General features: G+C 40.6%; 2 protein-coding genes and 1 pseudogene across 2 annotated transcripts; all 3 read right to left on the bottom strand.

Annotated features, from left to right (window-relative positions):
- Positions 1 to 69: 69 nt before the first annotated feature.
- hacl1 (2-hydroxyacyl-CoA lyase 1) lies at positions 70 to 6,926 on the bottom strand. The gene is made up of 17 exons (XM_062422004.1): positions 6,768 to 6,926; positions 6,126 to 6,230; positions 6,002 to 6,042; positions 5,836 to 5,916; positions 5,646 to 5,718; positions 5,492 to 5,569; positions 5,262 to 5,356; positions 5,070 to 5,182; positions 4,797 to 4,932; positions 4,375 to 4,480; positions 4,069 to 4,152; positions 3,812 to 3,913; positions 3,097 to 3,251; positions 2,065 to 2,223; positions 1,872 to 1,979; positions 1,576 to 1,762; positions 70 to 319 (listed from the first exon to the last, which is right to left on the bottom strand). Exons 1-17 carry the CDS (start codon positions 6,816 to 6,818, stop codon positions 287 to 289), a joined length of 1,707 nt encoding a protein of 568 aa, XP_062277988.1. The 5' UTR covers positions 6,819 to 6,926; the 3' UTR covers positions 70 to 286.
- Positions 6,927 to 9,191: 2,265 nt separating this feature from the next.
- On the bottom strand, positions 9,192 to 13,897 carry LOC133983708 (myelin-associated glycoprotein-like). The gene is made up of 8 exons (XM_062422878.1): positions 13,793 to 13,897; positions 13,350 to 13,425; positions 12,847 to 13,242; positions 12,444 to 12,740; positions 12,002 to 12,101; positions 11,809 to 11,844; positions 11,640 to 11,672; positions 9,192 to 9,631 (listed from the first exon to the last, which is right to left on the bottom strand). Exons 2-8 carry the CDS (start codon positions 13,393 to 13,395, stop codon positions 9,628 to 9,630), a joined length of 912 nt encoding a protein of 303 aa, XP_062278862.1. The 5' UTR covers positions 13,396 to 13,425; positions 13,793 to 13,897; the 3' UTR covers positions 9,192 to 9,627.
- Positions 13,898 to 18,007: 4,110 nt separating this feature from the next.
- LOC133983864 (myelin-associated glycoprotein-like) lies at positions 18,008 to 19,431 on the bottom strand (annotated as a pseudogene).
- Between the last annotated feature and the right edge of the window lie 6,940 nt (positions 19,432 to 26,371).

The raw sequence follows: 26,371 nt of genomic DNA, 5'->3' as shown, positions 1-26,371 counted from the left end.
TCACGCTGCCTATTAGATTTATCATGGAGCAGAAAAAACCCACGGCTAGACATAAAGCGATAATGTTCATTGTACAATGTGTAAAAATGTTTTATTGCAGAATTATTCTGTTAATTACAATACTACTGTGTGGCAAGAGTCATTAAAAATATATTCAGTTATTTCATAGAAACAATCAAACAGAAAAAGCATCCTTATATTTTCAAGTGTGAATTTCCTGTGAAAAACCTTCACTGCTGTTCTGATAAAGTGCCGAATGAAGAAGGAAGCAGATCGCTCTCTCAGTCTAAAGGTTGGAGCGGGTCAGCCAAGGGAACTCCTAGAAACACAGACAAAACGTCATTGTATCATTAGGTCATCCTTTGATCATGGACCTATTTTATCTAACGTGTCTTTCTGTGGAATCCATTTGACCTCAGTTCAGAAATGTACTTATGCAGGAACAAGAAGGAGTTTTCTGTCCTCCATAACCAAAGACTCAACTTTAAGCCTGTCCGTTGTGAATGACAGTTAGAGATAAACAATAAGAGCGGTGCACCTCCAATGAGGGAACAAGCTTTTCTGCTGGCCACAGAGTGGAGCTCAGTACCATGGATACAGTCCTCAATACAACCTTCAAACATGTCTGCAAAGGGTTGCATGGATACATTCAACATAAACACAGAGGGCCATGCTTTCTAATTATGGGGACCCTGAAATAGAAAGGTCAGGTTGGTGTGAGGTGGAGGGATTGTGAGGGGAATACAACAGTTCTGCGGTGCACCTGGAGTGTATGGATTACTGTGCACTAAGGCATGTCAGTCAAGTAAACAACAAGCTGTTTGCTGCTCTATGCTCAATTGCGAACCGAAATGCTGATGCACTGGATCACGCCTGGCATTGCTGCTGCGACTATCAAAGTAATCCAATTCACTATCTATCCTTTTTGTTTTACTCCCAGGTAAAATCCCCAGACTTGCCGACTTTTGTTATACTGCCATGTGACTGTGGTGCTCACTGCAGTCTGCAGGGATTGTAAATTTCAGGGCAATAAAATGCACAAATATCTCAATCATTGCTAATGATATGACCAATGCCAAGTTCTTGACCCTATAATCTTGACTCTCTGGAAGTCTGCAATAAGATGTGAGAAGTTGTAGATTCAGGTAGCCTCAGGGCCTCAAGAGTTCACCTGCACATGGCCATAAAGTCTTCAAATCTGTATGTGCACTGAGGTCTGGACATTTGGCTTCATTTGCCCACATGGCTTTTTTGTAGTAATAAAAGACAGAAAACCAACTATATTTATCCTGTTGAGATCCCACGGCTCCTAACCAAGAATGACTTTACATAAATGAGCCTTCTCCAAGTAAAGTCCTAGCCAGAAAAATGGCGGCATTGAAGATGTTCTAGAAACATGGCTGTGAAATAATGACATTGTAAGCAGAAGAAAAGGGGTGTTGCAGAATCAACTGCATCCTTATATTCACCAGGGAATGTTTCTACAAGATAAATGTTGAGGATTTCCCAAAGAAGCAATCTAGCTAGATGAACAATTAACAAACTGCAACAACGGTATCACAACAGATACTGTACCTGCTGTTTTCTGTCTGAAGAAGGGTCGATAAGCACGTTGAGGAGACTGGGTCTCTCCCAGTCACTCAAGCTAAGCTGTAAGGCACTACGCAGCTCCTCCACTGTCCTCACCAGGAACCCTCGACCTCCAAACGCTGTCATAACCTCATCATAGCGTGCTTCGGGTAGGAGGGTCACAGGTGGCGCACTGACAGGGAAGACAATGACATAAGATATGTTGAAATGTATGAAATCACACCACAACCGATAAAGTGGAAGAACTCATGACTGTCAATGGGTTATAAGCATTGACTCACATAGTGGCAAGATCTCCCATTTTTGCCATTTCTTTCCATGTCTCAGGATCCACTCCACTGTATATACCATTATTATTGACCACGATGATGACTACAGGTAGATTATACCTGTTACAAAACAGACAGAATGTAATTAAGTTGTTCTAGAATGTGAAGTACATATATGATATAGAAAAGGAGGAATAAAACCTACCTGCACATAGTTTCAACCTCCATGCCAGAAAACCCAAAGGCGCTGTCTCCTTCCACGCAGACTACTCTTCTGCCTTTATTCTCACTTCTCTCCACAGCGGCTGCGGCTATAGCAAAACCGAGGCCTACTCCCATTGTTCCAAATGTACCTGCATCCAACCTGCATATCATCAGGATTAGTTAACCACAGTCTACTAAAAATGTGCAGAGACTGAAAGTCTTACCATAGCCAAATACCACAATAATACAATTAAACAATTGTCAACACTGGCTTTATATGACAGGATTGTAGTGTGAAAATGCACATTTGACCAAGAAAGTGTTCCTGATCATGTGATAAGAATCACAGGTTTTAGTAGCAGGGCTGGCCTGAAGTTAAGTACCTGCTTGCATCCACTCATAGTTGCTCATGTCTCTGCAGACTAAAAGTTAGCTTTTTTACACAAAGCATTTCTGTTTTTGCAGGAGATGGCACCGCTGCCTGCTATTGAATGAGCCTAAATTTAGTTCCCAGCCTAGTTCATATTTCTGCTGGTCATTTCAGTAAAGGTAATTTTGCAAAGTGGGTTCAAATATTATGGTACAAGCACAGCCTTTTCATTCAAAGCAGGCACTCTTTCTGTTTATCTGGGTTTTTTAATCAGTTTAGGGGAGGTGGCATTATATTTCCCAGTGATTTCTCTCACTCTTAAACTTAAACTTAAATGTGGTAACACTATTTCCTGTCTGATACAGCCAAATTCAGGAGAGCATTTGGACAGGCATGAACATATACACTAGGATAATTTGTCATTTACAGTGATGACAACCCAGCAGGGTGTTGGAATGTGGTAATTTTTAAAAAGGGACACTTCTCAACTTCATTTTCAAAAATATTGTTGTTTTGGTTTGAAACTCCTATATGTTACTCCAGCCCCCAAGATGATCACTGTATGAAGCTCCTGACTTCTACTAACCCCCCTACAGCATATGCAGTTGTTTGTGTTCTGAGTAGTGCATCTTTAACATCTGCTTTATTGAGACTTTGTCTTGCCTGTGTCGAGGTAGGTAGTTGTTCAACATAGTGCGTCCTATGTCCATAGTGTTTGCTCCCTCACTGACAATGATGCAGTCATGTGGCAGCAGATGGGAGATGTGGTGAAACACTGTGTAGTAGTTCATAGGCAGTGTTGACTGAAGAGCGAGGGCCTTTGGAGAAAAAAAAAGACAAAAATCTTGTTTCTTCACATCAACATGCTTCAAATACTTTGTGTTACAATGTTACTATTTCATTGGCAGATGTTGTTATCCAAAGTGAGTCAAACATGAGAGGTAAAGGTCCAGTGTGTAGGATTTTGTGACATCTAGCGGCGAGGTTGCAGATTGCAACAGAGTGACTACCCTCCTCCCACCCCCTCCTTCCAAACATGTAGGAGACCCTATGTTGGCAGAGAAAAAGCGCAAAAGGCCTTCTCCAGAGCCAGTGTTTGGTTAGTTCACTCTGGGTTACTTTAGAAACATGGTGGTGCAACATGGAGGAGTCCGTGGAAGAGGACTCACTCCCTATGTAGGTATAAAGGGCTCATTGTAAGGTAACAAAAACATGACTCTTATTTATATATATGTATATAATATAAGTCCATCAGGTGTCGTGGTGTTCGTGAAAGAGTTGGTTCTTTTGCTTTTTATTAAATTGTCACATCATTATCATCAGAGTAACCACATACAGTATCAAACTGGAGGCTTTTTATAAAAGCGTCTAAACCCACCCTTGATGTCATTGCATTGGCAGCAGCTTTTTCCTTCATTGTGCTCCACCACTCTGTATCAGAGGGATACTTCCAGCCATCTTTACAGGTACATTCCAGGAGCTGAAGGAAAAAGAAAATAAATGCCAAAGGAAAACATCACCAATTTTGACAAACGTGAGATTTTCTTTAAAAGTTCCTCTTAAAATCACATCACGATCTTATGACACAGACTACAAGGGGAGAGATTAATCAAATATGAATAGCTGTTATGGTACCTGAGTGACAATAGCACTGATGTCTCCCAGGAGAGCAACAGTAGGTTTCACATTGTTCCCTATCTCCTCAGCACAAAGGTCAACCTGCACACAGAGCAGCACAAGTGTGTTGTGTTATTAGAGCATGGCAGTAGCAACAGTGAATCACAGTGCAAGAAAAACTGCACTGCAATGATAAGATGATTAACAGATGTAATGTACACAATTAACTTTATAGTAAAAAGGCAGCAGTCATATCATTTTAGAGAGCCCCAAAAGACAACACTTATTGTCCACAAGTCAAACTTGGCGTGGCCATTTCCATACCTGGATGACTTTGACGTCAGGGTTAAATCTAGGTGGCAGACCAAAATGCAGGATCCAGTTCAGCCGGGCTCCAAGAAGAAGGACAACGTCAGCCTGGAGAAGAGCTCTTCATATCAGGAGCAAGAGAGGAGCAGGTGGGTTGCAATAGGTTGAGGTAGAGAGTGAAAAACAAAACAAAACAAAAGAATAATCTACATAATGGTGTCAAACAAAAATTTACTCTATACATAAATCAAGTGTATGTATGTAAGTGTATAGAATAGATAAAATCAACACAGGAATATAGTATAAGTTATACAGAAAATTTTACTTAATATTAAATAACTACAGATAATACTGTATATTATGACAATTTTAGCTGAGATAAATGTTCTGTAAATGTTTGGCTTCTGACTTATGTTTAAAATTAAAGAGAGGCGGACCTTGAGCGGGCAGCAGCCACACAGTTGGGGTGATCATCAGGCAAAACTCCTTTCCCCATGGGTGTGGGCAGGAACGGCAGGCCGCTCATTTCCACAAAGTCCTTCAGAACAGTTTCTGCTCGGCCATAGGCTGCTCCTATTGGATGCACCACCATGCAATATCATCATAAGTTACCCAAAGCACCACTCTGATTCACCAGTGATGAAGGAAATTTAAAGCTTATTTCACAAGATAATCCAAAGACACATGGAAAACATTTGTTTTGGTGTTACCTTTGCCGATGATGATGAGTGGTCTTTTAGCTGCTTTTAGGACAGCAATAGCTTCTGTGATTGCACTGAGGTCAGCCAAACTGACTGGAGGAGGTGAACAACAGGACACAAATCTGCAGGACAAACACAATGCTTTGAATCTGTAACCACACTAAAAATCTACCCAATCTTGGGGCACAAGTGTCAACAAACCTGACTTTGCTTCTGTCCTCTTTCGCATTGACCATGTCCCCTGCAATGTCCACATAACAAGCACCTGGACGTCCATAAATACTTGTGCGAACAGCCTGTGAGCAACCAAACACCATCGTCACAACGTCAGTCAACCTATGTTTAATACCTGTGACAGAGGAAGCGAAACAAAGGGACAAAGAAGAGACAAAAGGCTAGACAGACAGTGTAACTTCAGGTTGATATGTTACCTTCTCTATCACTGCAGGGATGGCTTCCAAACTGCTTGGTCTTGCAGAGAACTTGCTATACAAGCGACATGCTTCCACCTGGAAAAAAATATGGTAACAGTGTCACAGTAATGAAGCCTTCTCAAGCAAAAATTCATAAAAAGGCATGTGTTACCTGAGGAAACTCCTGAAATGCTCCTGCTGTTTCTTGGTTACGATCTGAGGATCCTCCAATAACAACCACTGGCCTGTGCAAAGGCAACATATACTTCATATGACAAGCCCCCAGCAGGTGCCATGTTAAAATATATAGACTGTATAGACTGTAAAAAGCCATCAACATCAGTCTGTTTTTAGAGTTATACCAGCAGTTCATGTTAGCGTTGGCCATTCCACCCAGAGCATGAATGAGTCCAGGTCCAGACACCACCAGGCAGGCACCTGGTCTGCATACAGATAACCACAGGAGACATGTAAGATACAAGCTGACACACCACCTGCTCTATTTGGATCAGTGACTTAGTGCCTTACCTTCCAGTGAGGTATCCAACGGCAGATGCTGCATAACATGCCTGTTGTGTGAAAGGTTTTTATGTCAATACATTAAATCAGTGCAAGGTAAACAGCAGTTTAACAGAAAATCTGAATATTTTACCGCTTGTTCATTGCGCATTCCCACATATTTGATCCCTGCAGCCTGAGCAGCCATGGCCACTTCAATGACAGGAACCCCAACTATCCCAAACATGTACTCCACTCTCTGTAGGGAGAAAAGCATACAATTTAACAATGGGTCTCTAAGTTTTTCATATCAAGGACCCCCAAACTGATACATAATTGGCCAATGAACCTAACTGATAAGATTTTGTGCTAGGTATATGATAGGTATGATTAAGTCCAGAATCCTATAAATATATATAGAATGAAATCCTCGATTAGTCGTTCTTATACATTCTCTAAGTGGGCTTACATTTTACTGGATATAATGTTAGTGAAATTAATCTAACCCCCATTTTGCTATGGACCCCTTGGAACCCTCCGAGGACCCTTGGGGGGACCCCACGCTTAGAACTACTTCTTTAATAAATCTAATTTACATGAGGGTCCTCTGAAGAGCAGCAGCAGCATTGTGAAACATTACTAAACTTCACAGCGCGGCGGATGAACCTTGACACACTTTAAACTGCAACTGCGTAGTTAGAGTTACTTCTTAATACTTAACAAAGCTAGAAAATTACCGTATATTTCACAATATTTCATAGAACTGTGTTGTCTTTTTGTTTTTAAACGGACTCACCTGAGTTTTAAGAGACTCAGCAATTAGCTGAGCTCCGGTCACTTCGTCCATGGTTGTCCAGAAACAGCAGACTGTTACACTGCTGAGTGTTTACAGAGCAACAAGGACACACGGTTATAAAAATGTTGCAACTGTTGACCATATGAACAAGTTATTGCCTGTTTGCAAAAATCCTCTCTCTATCCCTGAATCCGCCCCGTTACTATAACTTCCGGGTTCTAAACCAATAGCATTCCTAGTATGGTGACGGAATGACCCGCCCTACTGATTGGCTAGTACTCATAGGATTGTGACGGTTAGGATAGGAATATCAAGGTCAGAGCCAATCAGATGCAGACGTTTTGATCATGCCTTGACTTCATCCACACATCACACACCTTGCAGGGTGACTTACTTAATGCCACTTTTGCTAAACCAATGCTAATTACACATTATTGTCAAGTAAACATGAGTTGGCCATGTTATTTTGTCCATAATTATCATAACACAACCATTCAAATATTAGTGTGATCTCACATTGTAAACGTCCTGCACACAGGTGATGTCCAAACATGCACTATAGAGATACAGATTTTATACTGGCTACACAAACAAAGTACCTGCATGGTGAGAAATATGCTTCATAAGTGTAAATGAGGTAAATGGTGTGGTCTTTGTCGGACGAAGGGCGTCACAAGAGATTTATGGATGGGGGGCTGACCCTATACCAGGGAGGTCTGGGGGGAGGACTTTTAACCCACACAGCAGATCTGTCTCTTCATCGTTTGTATTAGGCAAGGGTCTGATATGAGTAAAATACTATTCATCCATTTACAACATGCACAGATTAAGCAAAGTTGTTGACACCTCAGGATGTCACTCAGGCAAACACCAGGACATTTATGTTGAATTAAAAAAATTAAAGCCCTCGAAAATAGCATATCGGACCTTTATTTCCTCTTAATTCAGAATGATAGTAATAGGAAACAAAATGTTATGGCTACAACTTATGTTGCCTGAATGAGAGGAACGAGGTACAGCACATCTAGTATGGGATATCACTCCCCATGTGGCTTGACTGAAGACACCTCTATTCATGCCTTGAAGGCAGATGATCTGGTGACGTATGTGAGGCCCCAGCTACACATCATTCCTCAGTTCTTACCCTCTTAAACACACATACATTATTTATTCAACCCTAGAGAGGCTAGAGGTTATATTCATGGAGAATGTTTTGGGAAAAACTACCATTGCATTGTAACATCCCCTGCTCTGATGTCCAGTAATATTTCCAATTGTATTGTTTTGCTTTATATATACTGTATATATTCCATTACCCATTGTTTTCAAAACATTTATTTGTATGGGTTAAAGTGTGGAGTAGGAGTAGAGTGTGCACTTAATTTTGTAGCTTCTAGTTCACAAGGAGTGACCAACAAACCACCAGCCACTCCAACCATGCTGATGCTAAAACAAATTGAACTCTCTGTGCTGCTAGCAGGCAGACTGTAGTTTCTTTCATGGGACAGACTGAATCAGAATTCAGAAGATCATATATGACATGAACATGTGAAGAATCAAATAATCTGTTAGACAAAATACAACAAAGCAAGTAGCCAGCAAAAACTATTTAGTGGAGCAGAAGTGTTTTAAATTGACATTAATGTGGTTTTAATTGTCCAGTTTATTCTAGTGTTACTGCTTTACATTACAGTAATGTTAAAGGTACCATACGCAAGTCTGAGAAATGGGTGGAGCTGTCTCCAAGACCAGTAAATTATCAGCAGGTAAATTATGTTTTCTGCACTGCAGGTTGGTTTACATTTTTATCTACCTTTGTTTCTTTACCTGGGTAGAGTTTGATACTGACTTTGACTGCGGGTGCTTCTCTGAGATGTGGGAGTGGGAGCCGTGGATCTTGATTGATTGATTGTATTCAACAATAAAAATGAATACAGGATATGGACTCCAGAATTTTTCAAGGATAACAAGGGAGCTAGTTTGCTTATTTGCACTGTGGTAATAGCTAAATAAATAATATAATAATATGGGTAGATCTTGCCACAGCACAGTTTAACCTGTTTCTACGTCACTTTTTTAAAGCAGTTCTGAACGTGTCCACTCTCTGTTTCCTTCACTTTCATTCTATAAAACACGTGTTGACAAAAAAAGGTTGTCTTATCAGCAAGTGTTTTAAATCTGTAAAGAACAAAGTCCATACAGCTCCTCCTAGTGGCATAACTATGTGTGTGTGTGTGTGTGTGTGTGTGTGTGTGTGTGTGTGTGTGTGTGTGTGTGTGTGTGTGTGTGTGTCCCACCAGATGACAAAGGCATTACAAAGAAGCAATGATGAGACAACCACAGAAAGAACACAATCCAAGATTTCATGTAAAAAGATCAAGGTTTACAAAACTGAAACTGGAGGTTGTTATTATTAGATGAAAAAACAGTTTACAACATCTCTCATTTGATGTAGTCAGTTGGAGAAAAACTTTTTGTAATTAATGTCAAGGTTTATGAAGATTTGCTAAAAATCACAAATTTACACAAGACAGGGCATCCCACTTGTATTTTCTCTTCATGAATACTGATCATTACTAAGGAGGGATCATTTGCAAATTCTACAAAACACTGCTTTTCTGGAAAATAGTGCAGCCAAAATATTCAAGCTGTTTTAAGAGAATTACATATTTTGTATTCTTGCATGCTTTCTTTTTAAGCTGCTATTAAGGTAATGACATTTCTATGAAGCTAATATATGAATAATGCATGATCAAGTCTGTCAAAAAAAACAAAACATTTTTGGTTTAATGTCAGTAGCACAACAAACAAAGTGTAGAATTTGAGCATTTCAGAAGTTTGTCGACCGCTTTTGCTTTGATTATCTGAAAGATAAAAATAAACATTTGTTGCAATTAGTTGTTTTGACATTTAAATCTGAATGAATCAATTAATTTGAGTCAAGTTATGACTTGACCTGATGGTCTCAGACAGACAAACTCAGTATCCTCCTTTAAATCTATTTTTTTAACTCATATGTATCTCATGGCTTTTGTCGAACTACTCATTTGTTACTCAACTGTTTTCAATGACTTTATCTTGTTATCTTGTGCTATATAAATGTTACTGTTATCATTATTTACTAATAATTTGAACAAATGTTAAAAATGGTAACTTGTAGTAACAAACCCATAAATAATTATCACACAACTCTCTGCAGTTTTCAGACATCTGTGGCTTGTTTTACGTTTTTGGCCTGTGTACTGAGATCCAGTCACAATGAGAGCAGAATTATTACTTAATGAAATATTGAGTATCAAATGCCAAGACTTGTGATCAGATGTCCAATGAGACAATGTTGCTCTGTGTCTGCTAGTTGTGTAAGCAGCGGCTGTGTGTTGACCTGCTTGCCTTCTTTTGCCTTATTTTGGACAAAAAATGAATAATGCAACTTTGAACTATTTCTTAACAAATGCACATTTCAGTTAAATGAAGTTAAAGTGTGAAATGTACACAATTAATGAAAGAAAATTCTCACCTATAGCAGTGAAATTCTCTTTTTCACTTGTCATGTTGAGACTTCCCTCCTAGTTCGAGCATAGAAAAAAAACAACAAAAAACAACTTGACGATATCTGATATGTAAATAGAAGCTTATCAAAAACAACAAGAATAAACTTGTCAGATCAGTGATGCAATACGGTGTGAAAGTTTGCGGTTGGGACAGTACAGTACTAGTTGCTAAAATACGTTTTTGGCCTGTGTACTGAGATCCAGTCACAATGAGAGCAGAATTATTACTTAATGAAATATTGAGTATCAAATGCCAAGACTTGTGATCAGATGTCCAATGAGACAATGTTGCTCTGTGTCTGCTAGTTGTGTAAGCAGCGGCTGTGTGTTGACCTGCTTGCCTTCTTTTGCCTTATTTTGGACAAAAAATGAATAATGCAACTTTGAACTATTTCTTAACAAATGCACATTTCAGTTAAATGAAGTTAAAGTGTGAAATGTACACAATTAATGAAAGAAAATTCTCACCTATAGCAGTGAAATTCTCTTTTTCACTTGTCATGTTGAGACTTCCCTCCTAGTTCGAGCATAGAAAAAAAACAACAAAAAACAACTTGACGATATCTGATATGTAAATAGAAGCTTATCAAAAACAACAAGAATAAACTTGTCAGATCAGTGATGCAATGCGGTGTGAAAGTTTGCGGTTGGGACAGTACAGTACTAGTTGCTAAAATACGTTTTTGGCCTGTGTACTGAGATCCAGTCACAATGAGAGCAGAATTATTACTTAATGAAATATTGAGTATCAAATGCCAAGACTTGTGATCAGATGTCCAATGAGACAATGTTGCTCTGTGTCTGCTAGTTGTGTAAGCAGCGGCTGTGTGTTGACCTGCTTGCCTTCTTTTGCCTTATTTTGGACAAAAAATGAATAATGCAACTTTGAACTATTTCTTAACAAATGCACATTTCAGTTAAATGAAGTTAAAGTGTGAAATGTACACAATTAATGAAAGAAAATTCTCACCTATAGCAGTGAAATTCTCTTTTTCACTTGTCATGTTGAGACTTCCCTCCTAGTTCGAGCATAGAAAAAAAACAACAAAAAACAACTTGACGATATCTGATATGTAAATAGAAGCTTATCAAAAACAACAAGAATAAACTTGTCAGATCAGTGATGCAATGCGGTGTGAAAGTTTGCGGTTGGGACAGTACAGTACTAGTTGCTAAAATATCTGTGAAGTTAAAAACCCTAACACTGCCTCCTGCCTTGAGTAAGAATGGCCAACTGTCATTAAGTGTTTGATAGATCAAATTACTTATTGATCTTTCTGTAGCATCTCACTCCCCAAAATCGAAAGCCAATTTTTCTTACCTCCGAGACAGTCTGGAAAGCCGGTTCCACACGCTAAATGTGACCAAAAATTAAAACAATAATTTAAACAATATATAAATCGAATTCTCATAATACTGTGGAAGAATTTGAAATGCATATCAATGATGCAACACACATTGAAACTGATCAATAACATTTCTGTACTTACGTTCCTTCCTGACTTTGGAGCTCTGCAATGCGATTCCTTGAGCAGACAGAAAAAAAGTCTCTTTTATTGAGGAGCAGATACTCTATACAAACTTCACAGACTTTCATGTGTTAAAAATGAAACAGGAGATGAGAGGAGAGATGTTATTGCTGATCTGATGTGCTTTGTCTGTCAGTGAAATGAAATCACTCACTTGTATTTTTTCATCATGAAAATACAGAGGCCTGCGAAGATCACAGCAGTGCCGATCCCCACTACTGCAGGAATGATGATGTGGTTATAGTTTTCGGTACCTGCAAATAGATACAATTTATAAATGAGAAATTCATCCTTAATTGCAAAAAAAGAGCTGAGAAAACATCCAGTATGTGCCTTAAAATAATGGATATTCTAAACAATACAAGTAATGTTAGTATGAGATTATATGTTGATATTATGATGAGCTACATTGTAGCTGATATCAATGTCTTCAGTGTCATGCTTATTAAGCAAATTAGTGTCTGTTCAGGTAATAAATAGAAGCATTACTTTGTCATCATGGACCTATATTACCTTAAATATGACCCCTCCCAGTACTAAGTTTAAAAGGATCACATAACATTTCCTACTAAATAAATGAACAAATGGAATCTCACGTTTTACATAAAGTGTAAGTTGTTCAGTGGATGTTCTCCCTCCAAAAAATCCAGCAGTGCAGGTGATGTCTGTGTGGTCATCCTTCTCCTCAGTGATGAAAGTCAGAGTGGACTGAGCCTCCCAGGTACCTTGATGAATTTCTCTGTGAACCTCAAGGATCTCCTCTGCAGTGCCTCTACTCCATGTGAGTTGAGGTATATGGGAGGGGCAGGTATGGCGGACTAAACAGGTGATGGTGTAGGGATGACCTTGAACGGCTGTCTTTGGTGGAATCAGAGTTGGTTTTGGAGGTTCAGCTGTAAATGAAATAAAAGGACAAGTCAGAGATAAAGAAAGAGGCACATCGTTGTTACATAGAAAACTGGTATAGATTTAAGAATTGTTGGAAAGTTGGTGACATACTGATCATTTTAAAGTTGACACAATCCTCAACAAAGGAGAGCTTGTCAGTTTTGGATGTTTTAGTCCCTGTTGTTACTAATTCAACCCGAAAACAGTAAGGGCCATTGTCAACATCTCTAATTTCAGTCATTTCCAAGGTGCAGCTGCCCTGGCCCAAATTTCCCAACAACTTTGTGCGGCCACGGAAATTTTCCAAGATCTTTGTCTTGTCATCGTGATAGACGCATTGATCTCGGTCTGTTGAACGATGCCAGATCCCCCTGAGTCTGGAGCTGGGCAGCTCATCTTTAGCATGGGTAAATGAACAGGGTATCACGACACAGGATGTAACAAGGGCATCAAGGTTTTTGGCAACAGAGGCCTTCCACTCTCCAGTAAACACAGGGCTGCTAATAGCTGCAAGAGAGTAACAGAAGATGCAAAGATACAAATGACTTCTGGTAGTTTAACTGGGATGTATACAGGAAGGAGATTTGAAACAAAGGGACAACTAATTATCTTACCTGCCAAAAGCAGACAGAACATCATCATCTTTCTCTCGTTCTCCATACTTCTCTGACTTGTTACTGGTGTATTGTACTGTGGGATGTTAAAGTGACATTAAGTGACATAAAACAAAATATAACACATTAAAGGACTACATATGAGTTACAAGCTTGTTATAAAATTACACGTTAAACAACATGATACATAAACTATTTAAAATTCCTCATCAGAAGTATTTCCTTTTACATAATTGTATGAATTGTCTGCACTCTTTTCACTCTAACCAATCAGTCTCACATACTTTGAAGAAATAAATCTAATCAGCCAAACAAACAATGATAAATAAAATCCTGCAGTGAGCCCATATCCAAACTAAATATCCAGAATTGTTTAACTGAGAATACAAAAAAATGTACTGAAACAACATTTGTTTTATAATGTAGTGTCAGCAATATCTTACCTGATGAAGCTGCTGTCTGGGTGATCAGCTGTTTATGAACTAAAAACACTTCCTTCTGAATAATGGGATGTGGTGTGCTTTTCTAGATTCGACAAAGATACAAACTCTAAAGGCAATGGAAACAACTGCAAACTGAATTTCAAGAGTAATGTCTTTCTGTTTCTTTGTGCAGGAAGGACGAGGCAGTGTCAGTAGAGTTGATGGTGCAGAAATGAAGGTGTGGTCTCTTTTCTATGTGCATGACATCTAAGTTGTGGCATTGAGTTTATGAAGATATGACCTCTGGGGGCAAGAGAAAAAAGGCATGCAAAATTACAAATGTTTAAAAAACAATGCAAGTGATATTTACTCTCAGGGTGAGTAGATTTTTTTCAGGGTGAGTGGAATTATCTCAATGATGTCACTACAAAAACATAGATAAGGTAGCAGCTGGCTGGAGGGATATCACCAAGTTTCTGACTAAGTTGATGTTGGCTATATTGTCATTTCCAGTAAAGAAACATCTAAATATCGCAATATAATACTGTTCTGTTTAAAAAGTCCAAACTTATTGCAGCAAGTACTATGCATAAACGTTTTAAACTGAAACATTACAATTTGCCTCTACACATTGTGGGTATATATTGCCTAAAAATAAATGCAGATAAATGTTCTTAAGTTTGCTTGCAGTAAAGTGTAGTTCATTTCTTATTTTTTAATTACATATTGTTGTTTCCTCCTCTGATCACTGACATACTGCACCACCCAGGTTCAAAAACCCTGCTGCTGAAAAAAATCCTACAGGAAACACTGCTGATCTATACCTGTATCTGATTATAAACTTTGTGGTACTATATGTATTTTTTATGTTAAGAAAACAAATAGGAAACACATGTAAATGATGTATTTTGTCTGTTTTTGACGAGAACTTAAATGAGTTGTAAATAGTTCAACGCTATGAATTTGAAGTTTAACTTTGTTGGTTAAATGACACATCTGAACAACTCAGGGCTAAAATTAGTGCTTCTTTGTTTAGAAACTGTACCTGTGTAGTAGGAGAAAACTGCTACTATCTCCATATGGCAGGAAGACCAAGGATCTAGTCCCAGTTCACCCAACCCCACTCAACTTAGACCTTCTTTGTAATATGAGGTTAGGAAGAGTTGAACTTCAGTATTTTCAACATCACAGGGTTTACCTGTCAGGTTTGTGATGTAGTGTGTTACCTCTACATCTGTACTCTTATGTAGTAACACCTAACTGCTTCCTTATTCCCTTCCCTGACAGTTGCAGGCATAAATCGCCCCTATTCTGGAGAAATCACCTCTATGAAGTTTTCAATAAGAATTCCAAGTTTGAATGAAGCCAATATATATGCATTCTATTAAAGAAACAAAAAAAATAGTAAAATAAATGAATAATATAATTGTGACTAGCAGTTTCTTTGAAACAACAATAAATAAAACAAAATAAAGTCAAATCAGTGTTACACCTCCCAGTGTAACTCTCACGGGCAGGTTACAAATAATCTATTACCCCTAAGGCAGAATGGCACAACAGATCTGAATATATTCCTTGAATGTGAGGACTGCAAACCCCAGACAGAAAATGAAAATGAAACAACAACAAAAACAATAATCAATAGAGAAAAAAATCAATCAGCACATACACTTATACCCACTTTATTAGGAACATTAAGTAAAATTATCACCTTTCTGAGAAAAAACAAACAAAACTGTAAATGCATAAGCTTCATAAATATAGAATTTATGGCAAAAGACACAAGACAGTGCATCCTGTCATGGCTTGCTGCATAGTTTTCCTGGTATGGCCTTAACAACAAAAACGTGCATTTTGTCCTCAGGAATGCTGAACTTGTGTGATGATATAAGAAAGTAACATCATTACTAAAGAGGGATAATATGCAACTTCTATAAAACGCTGCTTTTCAGGAAAATAGTGCTGCTGAAACATTCAAGCTGTGTTAACAGAATCATATATTTTGTATTTGTGAATTCTGTTTTATTAAGCTGCTATTAAGGTAATGGTATTTCTCTGAAGCTGATATATGAATAATACAACAAAAATGGGCTTTTTGGTTTAATGTCAGTTGAAAAACAAAGAAACAAACTGTAGGATGCAGGTCGGGTTTGAGCATTTCAGAAGTTTGTCCACTGCCTTTGCTTTGATTATCTGAAAGAAGAAAAAACAAACACAACAAATGGTCTCAGACAGGCAAACTCAGTATCCTCCTTTAAATCTCTTTTTAACTCATTTTCATCTCATGGCTTTGATCTAACTTTAACTACTCACTCATGTAACTGTTTTCAATGACTTTATCTTGATTTTTACATTTTGGATTTTATTCATTTTAATTATTCATTTTTGTTTTCTACCGTAAATCACTTTTTAAAAATTCAGTTGTTAAAATGTGCTATTTAAATAAAGTTATTGTTATTTACTGTAATGTGAAAATGTTCAAAATGGTAACGTTTAGAAACAAACCCATAAAGAATTATCACACAACTCTCTGCAGTTCTCAGACATCTGTGGCCTGTTTTTACGTTTTTGGACTGTGTACTGAGATCCAGTCACGATGAGAGCAGAATTATTACATAATAAAATATTGAGTATTAAATGCCAAGACTTGTGATCAGATGTCCGATGAGACAATGTTGCTCTGTGTCTGCTAGTTGTGTAAGCAGCGGCTGTATGTTGACCAGTTTGACTTTGATTTCTTTGCCTTTTATGTTGGACAAAAAAATATGAATGCAACTTTGAACTATTTCTTTAAAAATGCACATTTCAGTTAAATGTGGTTAAAGTGTTGATTGTACATAATTAATGAAAGAAACTTCTCACCTATAGCAGTGAAATTCTGTTTTTCACTTGTCATGTTTAGACTCTCTTCCTGTTTCGAGCATAGAAAAAAGAGAACAAAAAACTATATCTGATGATATCTGATATGTAAATAGAAGCTTATCAAAACTAACATGAATAAACTTGTCAGATTAGTGATGCAATGCAGTGTGAAAGTTTGTAGTTGAAACAACACAATACTAGTTGCTAAAATATCTGTGAAGATAAAAACACCCCTAACACTGCCTCCTGCCTGGAGTGAGAGTGACCAACTGCCATTAACTGTAAAATAGATCAATTTACTTATTGTTTTTTTCTGTAGCAATCAACTCCCCAAAATCAAAAGCCAGTTTTGGTCACCTCCGAGGTGAGAAAGGCAACGGAAAGAACTGCAAACTGACTGAATTTCAAGAGCAATGTCTTTCTGTCTCTTTTTGCAGGGAGGAAGAGGCAGTGTCAGGAGAGTTGATTTTACAGAAATCAAGGATTGGTTGCTTTCCTGTTTGCATAAAATCTGAGTTGTGGCATTGAATTTATGAAGATATGATCAGAAATGAAAACAGAGACAGAAAAAATGCATGCAAAAATGGAGATTTTTAAAAACAATGCAAATTAAATTTACTCTCAGGATGAGTGGATTTCGACTCCTGTCCCAAAACCCTGCTAAGCAGTTTACACCGTGTCCTAATTGAATGCGATGTGAGTGAGCATTATCCATAAAATCAGTTTGCTTTGTTTTCTATTGGAGTGTCCTAACTGGCATGCAGCACTGCGCAGTGCAATGTGGTGCACCGTTATGAGCTGAACTTTTCTCAGACACAGCTCCGTTTCTAGGCTGTTTACTTCCTGACGCTTGCATTGAAACCATGTCACAGACATTGAGCAGGGTAATCAAGTGCAGCACAAGGATGTGGTTTGCTTTAAGAACATGTTACGTTCTGTTTGAATATGCATCGCTAGTGTGACAGATAGAGCTGTACCTGTGTATTAGGAGAACACTACTACTATCTCCACATGGCAGGAAGACCAAAGATCTAGTCCCAGTTCCCCTAACCCCACTCAACTCAGACCTACTCTGTAATTAGAGGTTAGGAAGAATTGAACTTCGGGATTTTCAGCATTACAGGGTTTACCTATCAGGTTTGTAATGTAGTGTGTTACCTCTACATCTGTACTCTTATGTAGTAACAACTAACTGCTTCCTTATTCCCTTCCCTGACAGTTGCAGGCATAAATCACCCCTATTCTGGAGATTTGATTTACTTTTATTTATTCATTTTTTTGTCAGATAAAAATGAAACAGGAAATGAGAGGAGAGATGTTATTGCTGATCTGATGTACTGTGTCTATCAGTGTATGTCAGTGAAATGAAATCACTCACTTGTATTTTTTCATCATGAAAATACAGAGGCCTGCGAAGATCACAGCGATGCCGATTCCCACTACTGCAGGAAGGTTGATGTGGTTATAGTTTTCTGGACCTGCAAATAGATAAAATTCATAAATAAGAAAGTCATCCTTAATTGCACAAAAAGAGCTGAGAAAACATCCAGTAAGTGCTTTAAAATAATGGATATTCGAAACAATACAAGTAATGTTAGTATGAGATTATATGTTGATATTATGATGAGCTACACTGAAGCTGATATCAATGTCTTCAGTGTCATGCTTATTAAGCAAATGAGTGACTGTTCATGTAATAAATAGAAGCATTACTTTGTCATCATGGACGTATATTACCTTCAATATGACCCCTCCCAGTACTAAGTTTAAAAGGATCACAAAACATTCCCTACTAAATAAATGAACAAATGGAATCTCACGTTTTACATGAAGCGTAAGTTTTTTCAGTGGATTTCCCCCCTCCAAAAAATCCAGCAGTGCAGGTGATGTCTGTGTGGTTATCCTTCTCCTCAGGGATGAACGTCAGATTGGATTGAGCCTCCCAGGTACCTTGATGAATTTCTCTGTGAACCTCAAGGATCTCCTTTGCAGTGCCTCTACTCCATGTGAGTTGAGGTATATGGGAGGGGCAGGTATGGCGGACTAAACAGGTGATGGTGTAAGGATGACCTTGAATGGCTGTCTTTGGTGGAATCAGAGTTGGTTTTGGGGGTTCAGCTATCAATGAAAAAAACTAAACAAGTCAGAGATAAAGAAAAGGGCACATTGTTGTAACATAGAAAATTGCTATAAATTCATGGATTGTTCGAAAGTTGGTGACATACTGATCATTTTAAAGTTGACACAACTGTCAACAAAGGAGAACTTGTCAGTTTTGGATGTTTCAGTCCCTGTTATCAATTCAACCCGAAAACAGTAAGGGCCATTGTCATGATCTTTAATTTCAATCATTTCCAAGGTGCAGTTACCCTGGCCCAAATTTCCCAATAACCTTGTGCGGCTGTGAAAGTTTTCCAAGATCGTCGTCTGATCCTCATGATAGATGCGTTGTTCTTTTTCTGTTGAACGATGCCAGATCCCCCTGAGTCTGGAGTGGGGCAGCTCATTTATAGCATGGGTAAATGAACAGGGTATCACGACACAGGATGTAACCAGGGCGTCAAGGTTTTTGGCAACAGAGGCCTTCCACTCTCCAGTAAACACAGGGCTGCTAATAGCTGAAAGAGAGTAACAGAAGATGCAAAGATACAAATGACTTCTGGGAGTTTAATTGGGATGTATACAGGAAGGAGATTTGAAACAAAGGGACAACTAATCATCTTACCTGCCAAAAGCAGACAGAACATCATCATCTTTCTCTCGTTCTCCATACTTCTCTGACTTGTTCCTGTTGTATTGTACTGTGGGATGTTTAAGTGACATTAAGTGACATAAACAAAATATGACATATTAAAGGACTACATATGAGTTACAAGCTTGTTATAAAATTACACATTAAACAACATGATACATAAACTATTTTATAGTATTTCCTTTTACGTAATTGTATGAATTGTCTGCACTCTTTTTTCATTCTTTCTAACCAATCAGTCTCAGCCAAACAAACAATGATAAATCCTGCAGTGAGCCCATATCCAAACCAAATATCCAGAATTGCTTAACTGAGAATACAAGAAAATGTACTGAACCAACATTTGTTGTATAATGTAGTGTCAGCAATATCTTACCTGATGAAGCTGCTGTATGGGTGATCAGCTGTTTACGAACTAAAAACACTTCCTTGCAAACTGAATTTCAAGAGAAATTACTTTCCTTTTCTTTGTGCAGGAAGGAAAGGATGTGTCAGTAGAGTTCATAGTACAGAAATCAAGGAGTGGTCTCTTTCCTCTTTTCCTGTGCGCATGAAATCAGAATTGTGACACTGAGTCCACGAAGATATGATTTCTGAGGACAACAGAAACATTTGATTCATTTAGTTAAAATGAGAAGTTATTTCGATGATACCTCCTCATGTCACTACAAAAACATAGATAAGATAGCGGCTGGCTTTTGGCTATATTATCATTTCCAGTAAAGAAACACTTAACTACTGGGCAGGCTATCGAAGGTGATGCTCTTGGAGGGGCTGGTGGTATAGTGGTTAATGGCACTGAAAAGGAGGGTAGGTGCTGGGGTGCAAAGGCATCATGATGGCCAGGATGAGGGCTAGGCAGTCTGCCACATCTTTGTTGGGGGCACAAGCCAAGGCGGGTGTGTAACCTGAAGCAATGACAATGTACCACTGTTTACTCTAGGTAATACACTGTTTCTGTTTCTAGCATCAGTTCTTTGTAGGGCAGGAAGTACTCCTCCTAACCTCAATTTTTAACATATTATATTACCCTTAAATGCAATGAAATAATGGTGAACCTTGCTCCTGACTACCAGGCGGGGAGTTCCGGTCCTCTGAAATGATGCCAACACGGAAGTAACTTAAAACTGCATTCTATCAAAAGGCCACCAGGGGGCAACTGTTTTGGTGTCAAAAGAACTTCCGTCTATATACAAGTCAATGGAGAATTCACCAACTTCTCACTTGATTTTAACCTCAGTAAACATTTTCAAATTGTGTTTATGATCTCAATTGCTAGTTTAAAGCCATCTTCAATGCAGTATGATGTTCATTTTTGAAATTTTGGCCTCCCTGACTTTATATTTGACAATAAAGCAGGGTATGCATTAGGGCGTGGCTACGTCGTGATTGACAGGTTGATTAGTTCGCCGGTTCAGGAGGGCGCCTCATGCCCCGCCTGACGCCCATATAAGTAGAATCCGTGTTTTTATTTTTCCCGGCATGCACCAGAAATTTTCAAGATGGCGCTGCCCAGATCCGAAACTATTGGCTTCAGAGCAGCACTCCACAAAACAATGGGTGACGTCACGGATGTTACGTCCATTTCTTATATACAGTCTATGCTGACTACTCAAGGCACTGCGCTTGACCTCTGCAAAATATAAAAACTGTTACTCATATAGTGGAATTAATCTGTTCAAATATTGTTTTTATTACAAAAACTGCAAATTACATTATAATAACATAAATCAACTGATTTACAACCAAAAAAGTTACTGCAGATGAACTGGTAGTGTATCATTACGCACTAGTGTCCATTGTGGTGGCTGAAGTGCAACTATGCCATCAAAATCCATGCATAAGAAAACAGCTTTTGAATAGCTGTCTACTGTAGTGACCACTATGCATGAAAGGGTTAAAACAAAACCAGGTGCCCATGATCAGTGGTAGTACCACACTTAATATTTCAGCCTTTATAAGTTCTGATTTACTTATGGGTTTTCAAATATTAAAATATTTGTCATTAAAAGTACATAACTAATATTAGATATCAGTGTGACGCACTCAAGCCAGTCAAGAAAGACCGCATCACTCACTATAAAGAGAAGACCACAACCATTCTTCTCAATGCTGGAGAAGTCGCCAATCCTTCAGAACCTGTTCGCTCTACAGCTGCCTTTAAGTCCAAGCCATATTGTCCCCATCGTGATAATAAGGAGCACTTCTTGAATAATTGTGACAACTTCAAGAAGCTGTCCACCAGTCAAGTTGTGAAATGGATCCAGGATGGTAAACGGTGCTGGAAGTGTGGGTGCAACCATGCTCCAGAGGCCTGTACTTTTAAGCGCCCCTGCAAGACATGTTAAGAGCAGCACCCCAACATTTTGCACGACACCGTCCAGCAGACCCGGTCCACCATCAACATGGTGACTACACCATCTGTTAAGGTCTACCTCAACCGGCCCAACCGGCCACAACAGGTGATGTTAAAGGTTGTTAAGGTCATACTAAGAAATGGCGACGAAGCGTTGGAGACCTATGCTGTCTTGGACGACGGCTCCGAACAAAGTATCGTTCTTCCTCAAGCTGTTCGGCACCTGAACCTTTCCGGGCAGCCAGAGACTCTCCATATACAGACAGACCAACAACATGTCGAACAGCTCCAGGGTAGCTCCGTCTCCTTTGACCTTTCTCTAATGTGTATGCCCTCCTTGAAGTTCCGTATCCACTAGGCCTTCACCGCAGAAGGCCTGAGCCTTACTGAACACTCCTACCCAGTGGCAGCACTACAGAAACGGTACAAACACCTCCGCGGCCTGCCCTTGCCGCCAGTCGACCATGCCCAGCCACTGCTTCTGATAGGTTCAGATATGCCACACCTCTTGGTCCCTGTACAGTCAGTACGCGCAGGCCCATCAGGTGGTCCTATCGGCATCTGTACACGACTAGGTTGGTCACTCCAGGGTCCTACCAGCTCAGCCCAGTCTACTCCTGCTTCACAGTGTCTCCGCATCTCCACTGTCTCTCCTGCCACCGAGATCTTCAGGAATGTTGAGCGCCTCTGGCAAGTCAACACTCTTCCTTACACTAGCAAGAAGGCAGTCACCCGCTCCAAGCAGGACCGGCAAGCCATGGCTCTGCTCCAATCATCCACCTCCAGGGTTGAGGTCAATGGAATCCTGCTCTGGCTAGCTAACACTACTCCACTTCATGCTCCGAAGGAAGCTGCGCTGCCCTGTCTTCGCAGTATGGAAAGAAGACTTGCCAAGGACCTGAGGAGCGCAGAGGTCTACTGAGAGAGATACAGAAATTGGAGAGGGCTGGTTATGTTGCCAAGGTGTCCACAGATGAAGCGGACCAGTCTGCAGAATCGTGGTACATTCCGCACCATAAGGTGAACCACAATGGGAAGGACAGGATTGTCTTTAACGTTTCATTTCAGTATCAAGGCCTGTCCCTGAAAGACCTGCTTCCTGGACCTGCTCTCGGGCCGACCCTGCTTGGTGTCCTCATCAGGTTCCGTCAACATGCTGTGGCAGTGAGTGGGGATATTAAGGGCATGTTCCACCAGATCCGCCTGAAACCCACTGACAGGCCAGTGCTACGCTTCATCTGGAGGAATATGGAGAGAGAGCAGGAGCTGAGTATTAATGAGTGGCAGGTGCTCCCATTTGGGACAACGTGTAGTCCCTGTTGCGCCATCTACGCCCTACAGCGACACATCCAGGACAGTGTAGAGTGCGATCCCACCTTGGCAGAGGTAGTTGAGCAGTCCCTTCAACGTGGTCAACTGTCTGCACAGCACCCACTCCACTGAGGAGGCCAAGCCCCTTGTTGACTACCTCCGCCATCACCTGCAGACTGGAAGTTTCGAAGTTCGTCAGTGGGCAAGCAATGTGCCCATGGTCACTGAGCACTTCCCGCCTGAGGCCCATTCAGAACGCAGTGAGCTGTGGCTCTCCAAGACCTTGATGAGCCTACCCTGGGCCTACGCTGGAACTACCTCAGTGACTCCTTGGGCTACAAACATCGCCCTGTGGAGACATCGACGCCCACCATGAGGAACCTTTACCGAGTACTTGCATGTCAGTACGATCCCCTTGGCTATATCATACCATTCATCACGAGGGCTAAGGTTCTCATCCAAGATCTGTGGAAGGAGGATATTGGCTGGGATGACCTAATTCGTTCCCAAGGTCTTCTTGACAGATGGCGGAAATGGGAACAGGAGATTCCTCACCTCGTCCACCTGGAGTTCCCTAGAGCCTATGCTCCATGGCACATGGACCCATCTACAGCCATCAGGGACCTCCACATCTTTTGTGATGCGTCAGAGCGAGCGTATGGCTCGGTTGTCTACATGCGGACCGTGGATGACCAGCAGCAAGTCCATGTTTCCTTTGTACTCACCCGGTCTTGGGTAGCTCCCAGGAAGAAACAATCAATGCCCTGCCTTGAGTTGAGCGCTGCCCTTACAGGTGCTCAGCTCGCTGATGTACTCCAAACTGAGCTCACGGTCCCTATCTAGTGGGTTGTCCTGTGGTCCGACTCCACCACTATGCTTTACTGGATTAAGTTGGAGTAAGGTCTTTGTGGGCACACGAGTCGCGGAGATCCAAAACCTGACTGAGCCTGAAAGCTGGAGGTACATTGCCTCTGCCACAAACCCGGCAGATGATATCACCCGAGGTTTGACACTGGAGGCGTTGGCACAAAAACATCGGTGGAGTCAATGTCCAGGATTCCTCTACTTACCTGAAGATCAGTGGCCTACTATGCCCTCTGTTGGTCCAGACTCTGATGATAGTGAGCTGAGGAAGTCCACCACAATCGGTAATGTGACCATCTCCACCGGTCCTCAGCTCCCTGCTGTTGAAGACTTTTCTTCATGGAAAGAGCTTGTCGAAGTAACAGCCAGGTCCCTTCACGGGGCGGCTGACTCCCAGACCACAGATGATAATTGTGATGCATCTGACTACCGGAATGGGGAGAAGGCCCTCCTCGTCCAAGCCCAGTTGGACTCATTCCCAGATGAGATCAAGGCTCTCAAGTCCAACCGGCCTCTTCCATCTGACAGTCGCTTGAGTTCTCTTGCTCCAGAGTATGATGAGGCTACAGGTCTCCTCAGAGTCGGCGGTCGACTTCGCAGAGCCGAGAATTTGGAGATAGACGCTATCCACCCAATCGTCTTGAACCCGCATCATCACCTGACGAAGCTGCTACTGGGTTCTGCGTGCAAGGGAAGCGATCCGGAAGCATCAGCACTCCTGTCGAGAATGTCAGCTGCGGCGAGCAAAGCCTGATGTACCTAAGATGGCTGACCTTCCGCCCTCACGCCTACGCCTGTACAAGCCTGCATTCTATTCTGCAGGAGTGGACAGCTTTGGCCCATTCCACATTAAGGAATGAGAAGAGAATGGGGATTCTATACAAGTGCATGACTATGCGCTGCGTTCACCCTGACCTCCTGGAGAGTTTGGACTCTGACGCCTTCCTCATGTCCCTGAGACGCTTCATCTCACGTCGTGGTACACCGTTTGAACTTTTCTGCGATAATGGCACCATTTTTGTTGGAGGAGATAATGAGCTGCAGGACGCCTTCGTCGAGATGGCACCGAAACTGAAGGACCAGTTGCCTAAGCAGAAGATTAGATTCTGCTTTAACCCACCAAGTGCACCTCATTTCGGTGGAACTTGGGAGAGGGAGATTAAGTCTGTGAAGACCGCCCTTAGGGTTATCCTGAAGGTTCAGACAGTATCTGAGACTGTCCTCCGCACGGTCCTCATCGAAGTTGAGGGCATCATAAATGCAAAGCCATTGGGCTCGGATGTTGCGGACCCATATCCCGTCACTCCAAATATCCTCATCATGGGATGCTGGGATTCGTCCCTACCACAAGCCGTCTATGACTCAAGTGACCTCCTTGGCAAACGTCGTTGGAGGCACAGTCAAGTGTTGGCTGACCATTTTTGGTCCACCTTCATTCGCCGCTACTTGCCAGGTCTGCAAGAGAGGCAGAAGTGGAGGAAGGATGGAAAGGAACTGTCAGTTGGCCAGGTAGTCCTCATTGTTGACCCACAACTTCCTCGGGCACTATGGCTTGGGAAGGTCACACAGACGTACCCTGGAGCTGATGGGCGCATCTGCACCGCGGTCGTGCAGGTGAAGGACAAGACCTACTTGCGTCCTGTGTCCCGACTGGTACAGCTCCCGAATCTCCCTGATACAGACGACCCCTAATGGGCTTTCCTGTTTATGTTCAAAAGGTCTAAGTAGACTTTTGGGGGCGGCTGTGTAGGAAAGCCTCAGTTAATTTTACTGAGTGTGTGCTATTACCGGCCCTTTAAGAGGTGCAGAAGTGTAGAGTCTGATCAGTCTGTCTGCTGAGAAGCTGTGTGGGTTTCTCCTATTTGGGGAATTGTGTGTACCTGACTAATGTGAGTATTTATGTTTAAACTGCTTTATTTAAGTACCACAGCTTAATGTAGATGTTAATCTGTATCTGCTGGAGTTTCAGTAACAGTAAATTAGTTACAGTGAATTTGCTACATTAGCTATGTAAGCTTGCATGTACTAGCTAGGCTAGACATGTGCTCCTCATTTTGCATTGTTTGTGCAATTGATATTTCTCCTTTGTTGATAATCTGGTTTATGATGTAAAGGAGATTTCTACTTAATTGAAATGCATTTTCATTTATATGCCTTGCATGTAACCCTAGTTTCATGTATGTTTTAATTTGGTAAATAATATATATTGTACTTTAAATTGTGTTTCACAGAACCACACTTTCTTCAATTAAAGCCACATAAACCTGAAGCTCTGCCTCGTGATTTTTTAATTGAAGTCACACTGCCGTAGTGTTCGCCTGCTTTATCCAGCGCATCTGTTGAGGCTCTAGACCTCTTTTATAAAATAAATAATAGGTTTGGAGAGTTAAATGATCAGTTTTGGAAGAGGACTGTTTCAGACATTGACAGTAACACAAAGAAATTCAGTGGTTAG

This window comes from Scomber scombrus, chromosome 7 (genome assembly GCF_963691925.1).
Source record: "Scomber scombrus chromosome 7, fScoSco1.1, whole genome shotgun sequence".
NCBI lineage: Eukaryota > Metazoa > Chordata > Actinopteri > Scombriformes > Scombridae > Scomber > Scomber scombrus.
The sequence above is the reverse complement of the archived record's forward strand: the minus strand, read 5'-3'. Positions and strand labels throughout refer to the sequence as shown.

Bases quoted from the DNA above. Each gene is read 5' to 3' on its own strand.
- hacl1 (XM_062422004.1), bottom strand. From the start codon at position 6,818: ATGGACGAAGTGACCGGAGCTCAGCTAATTGCTGAGTCTCTTAAAACT. The intron at 6,231-6,767 runs GTGAGTCCGTTT...TTCTCCCTACAG, and splicing joins CTGAGTCTCTTAAAACTCAG to AGAGTGGAGTACATGTTTGG. The intron at 1,980-2,064 runs GTAGGTTTTATT...GTTTTGTAACAG, and splicing joins GAGGTTGAAACTATGTGCAG to GTATAATCTACCTGTAGTCA.
- LOC133983708 (XM_062422878.1), bottom strand. From the start codon at position 13,395: ATGGAGAACGAGAGAAAGATGATGATGTTCTGTCTGCTTTTGGCAG. The intron at 12,741-12,846 runs GTATGTCACCAA...TTTCATTTACAG, and splicing joins TGTCAACTTTAAAATGATCA to CTGAACCTCCAAAACCAACT. The intron at 11,845-12,001 runs GTGAGTGATTTC...TGTCTGCTCAAG, and splicing joins TTCATGATGAAAAAATACAA to GAATCGCATTGCAGAGCTCC.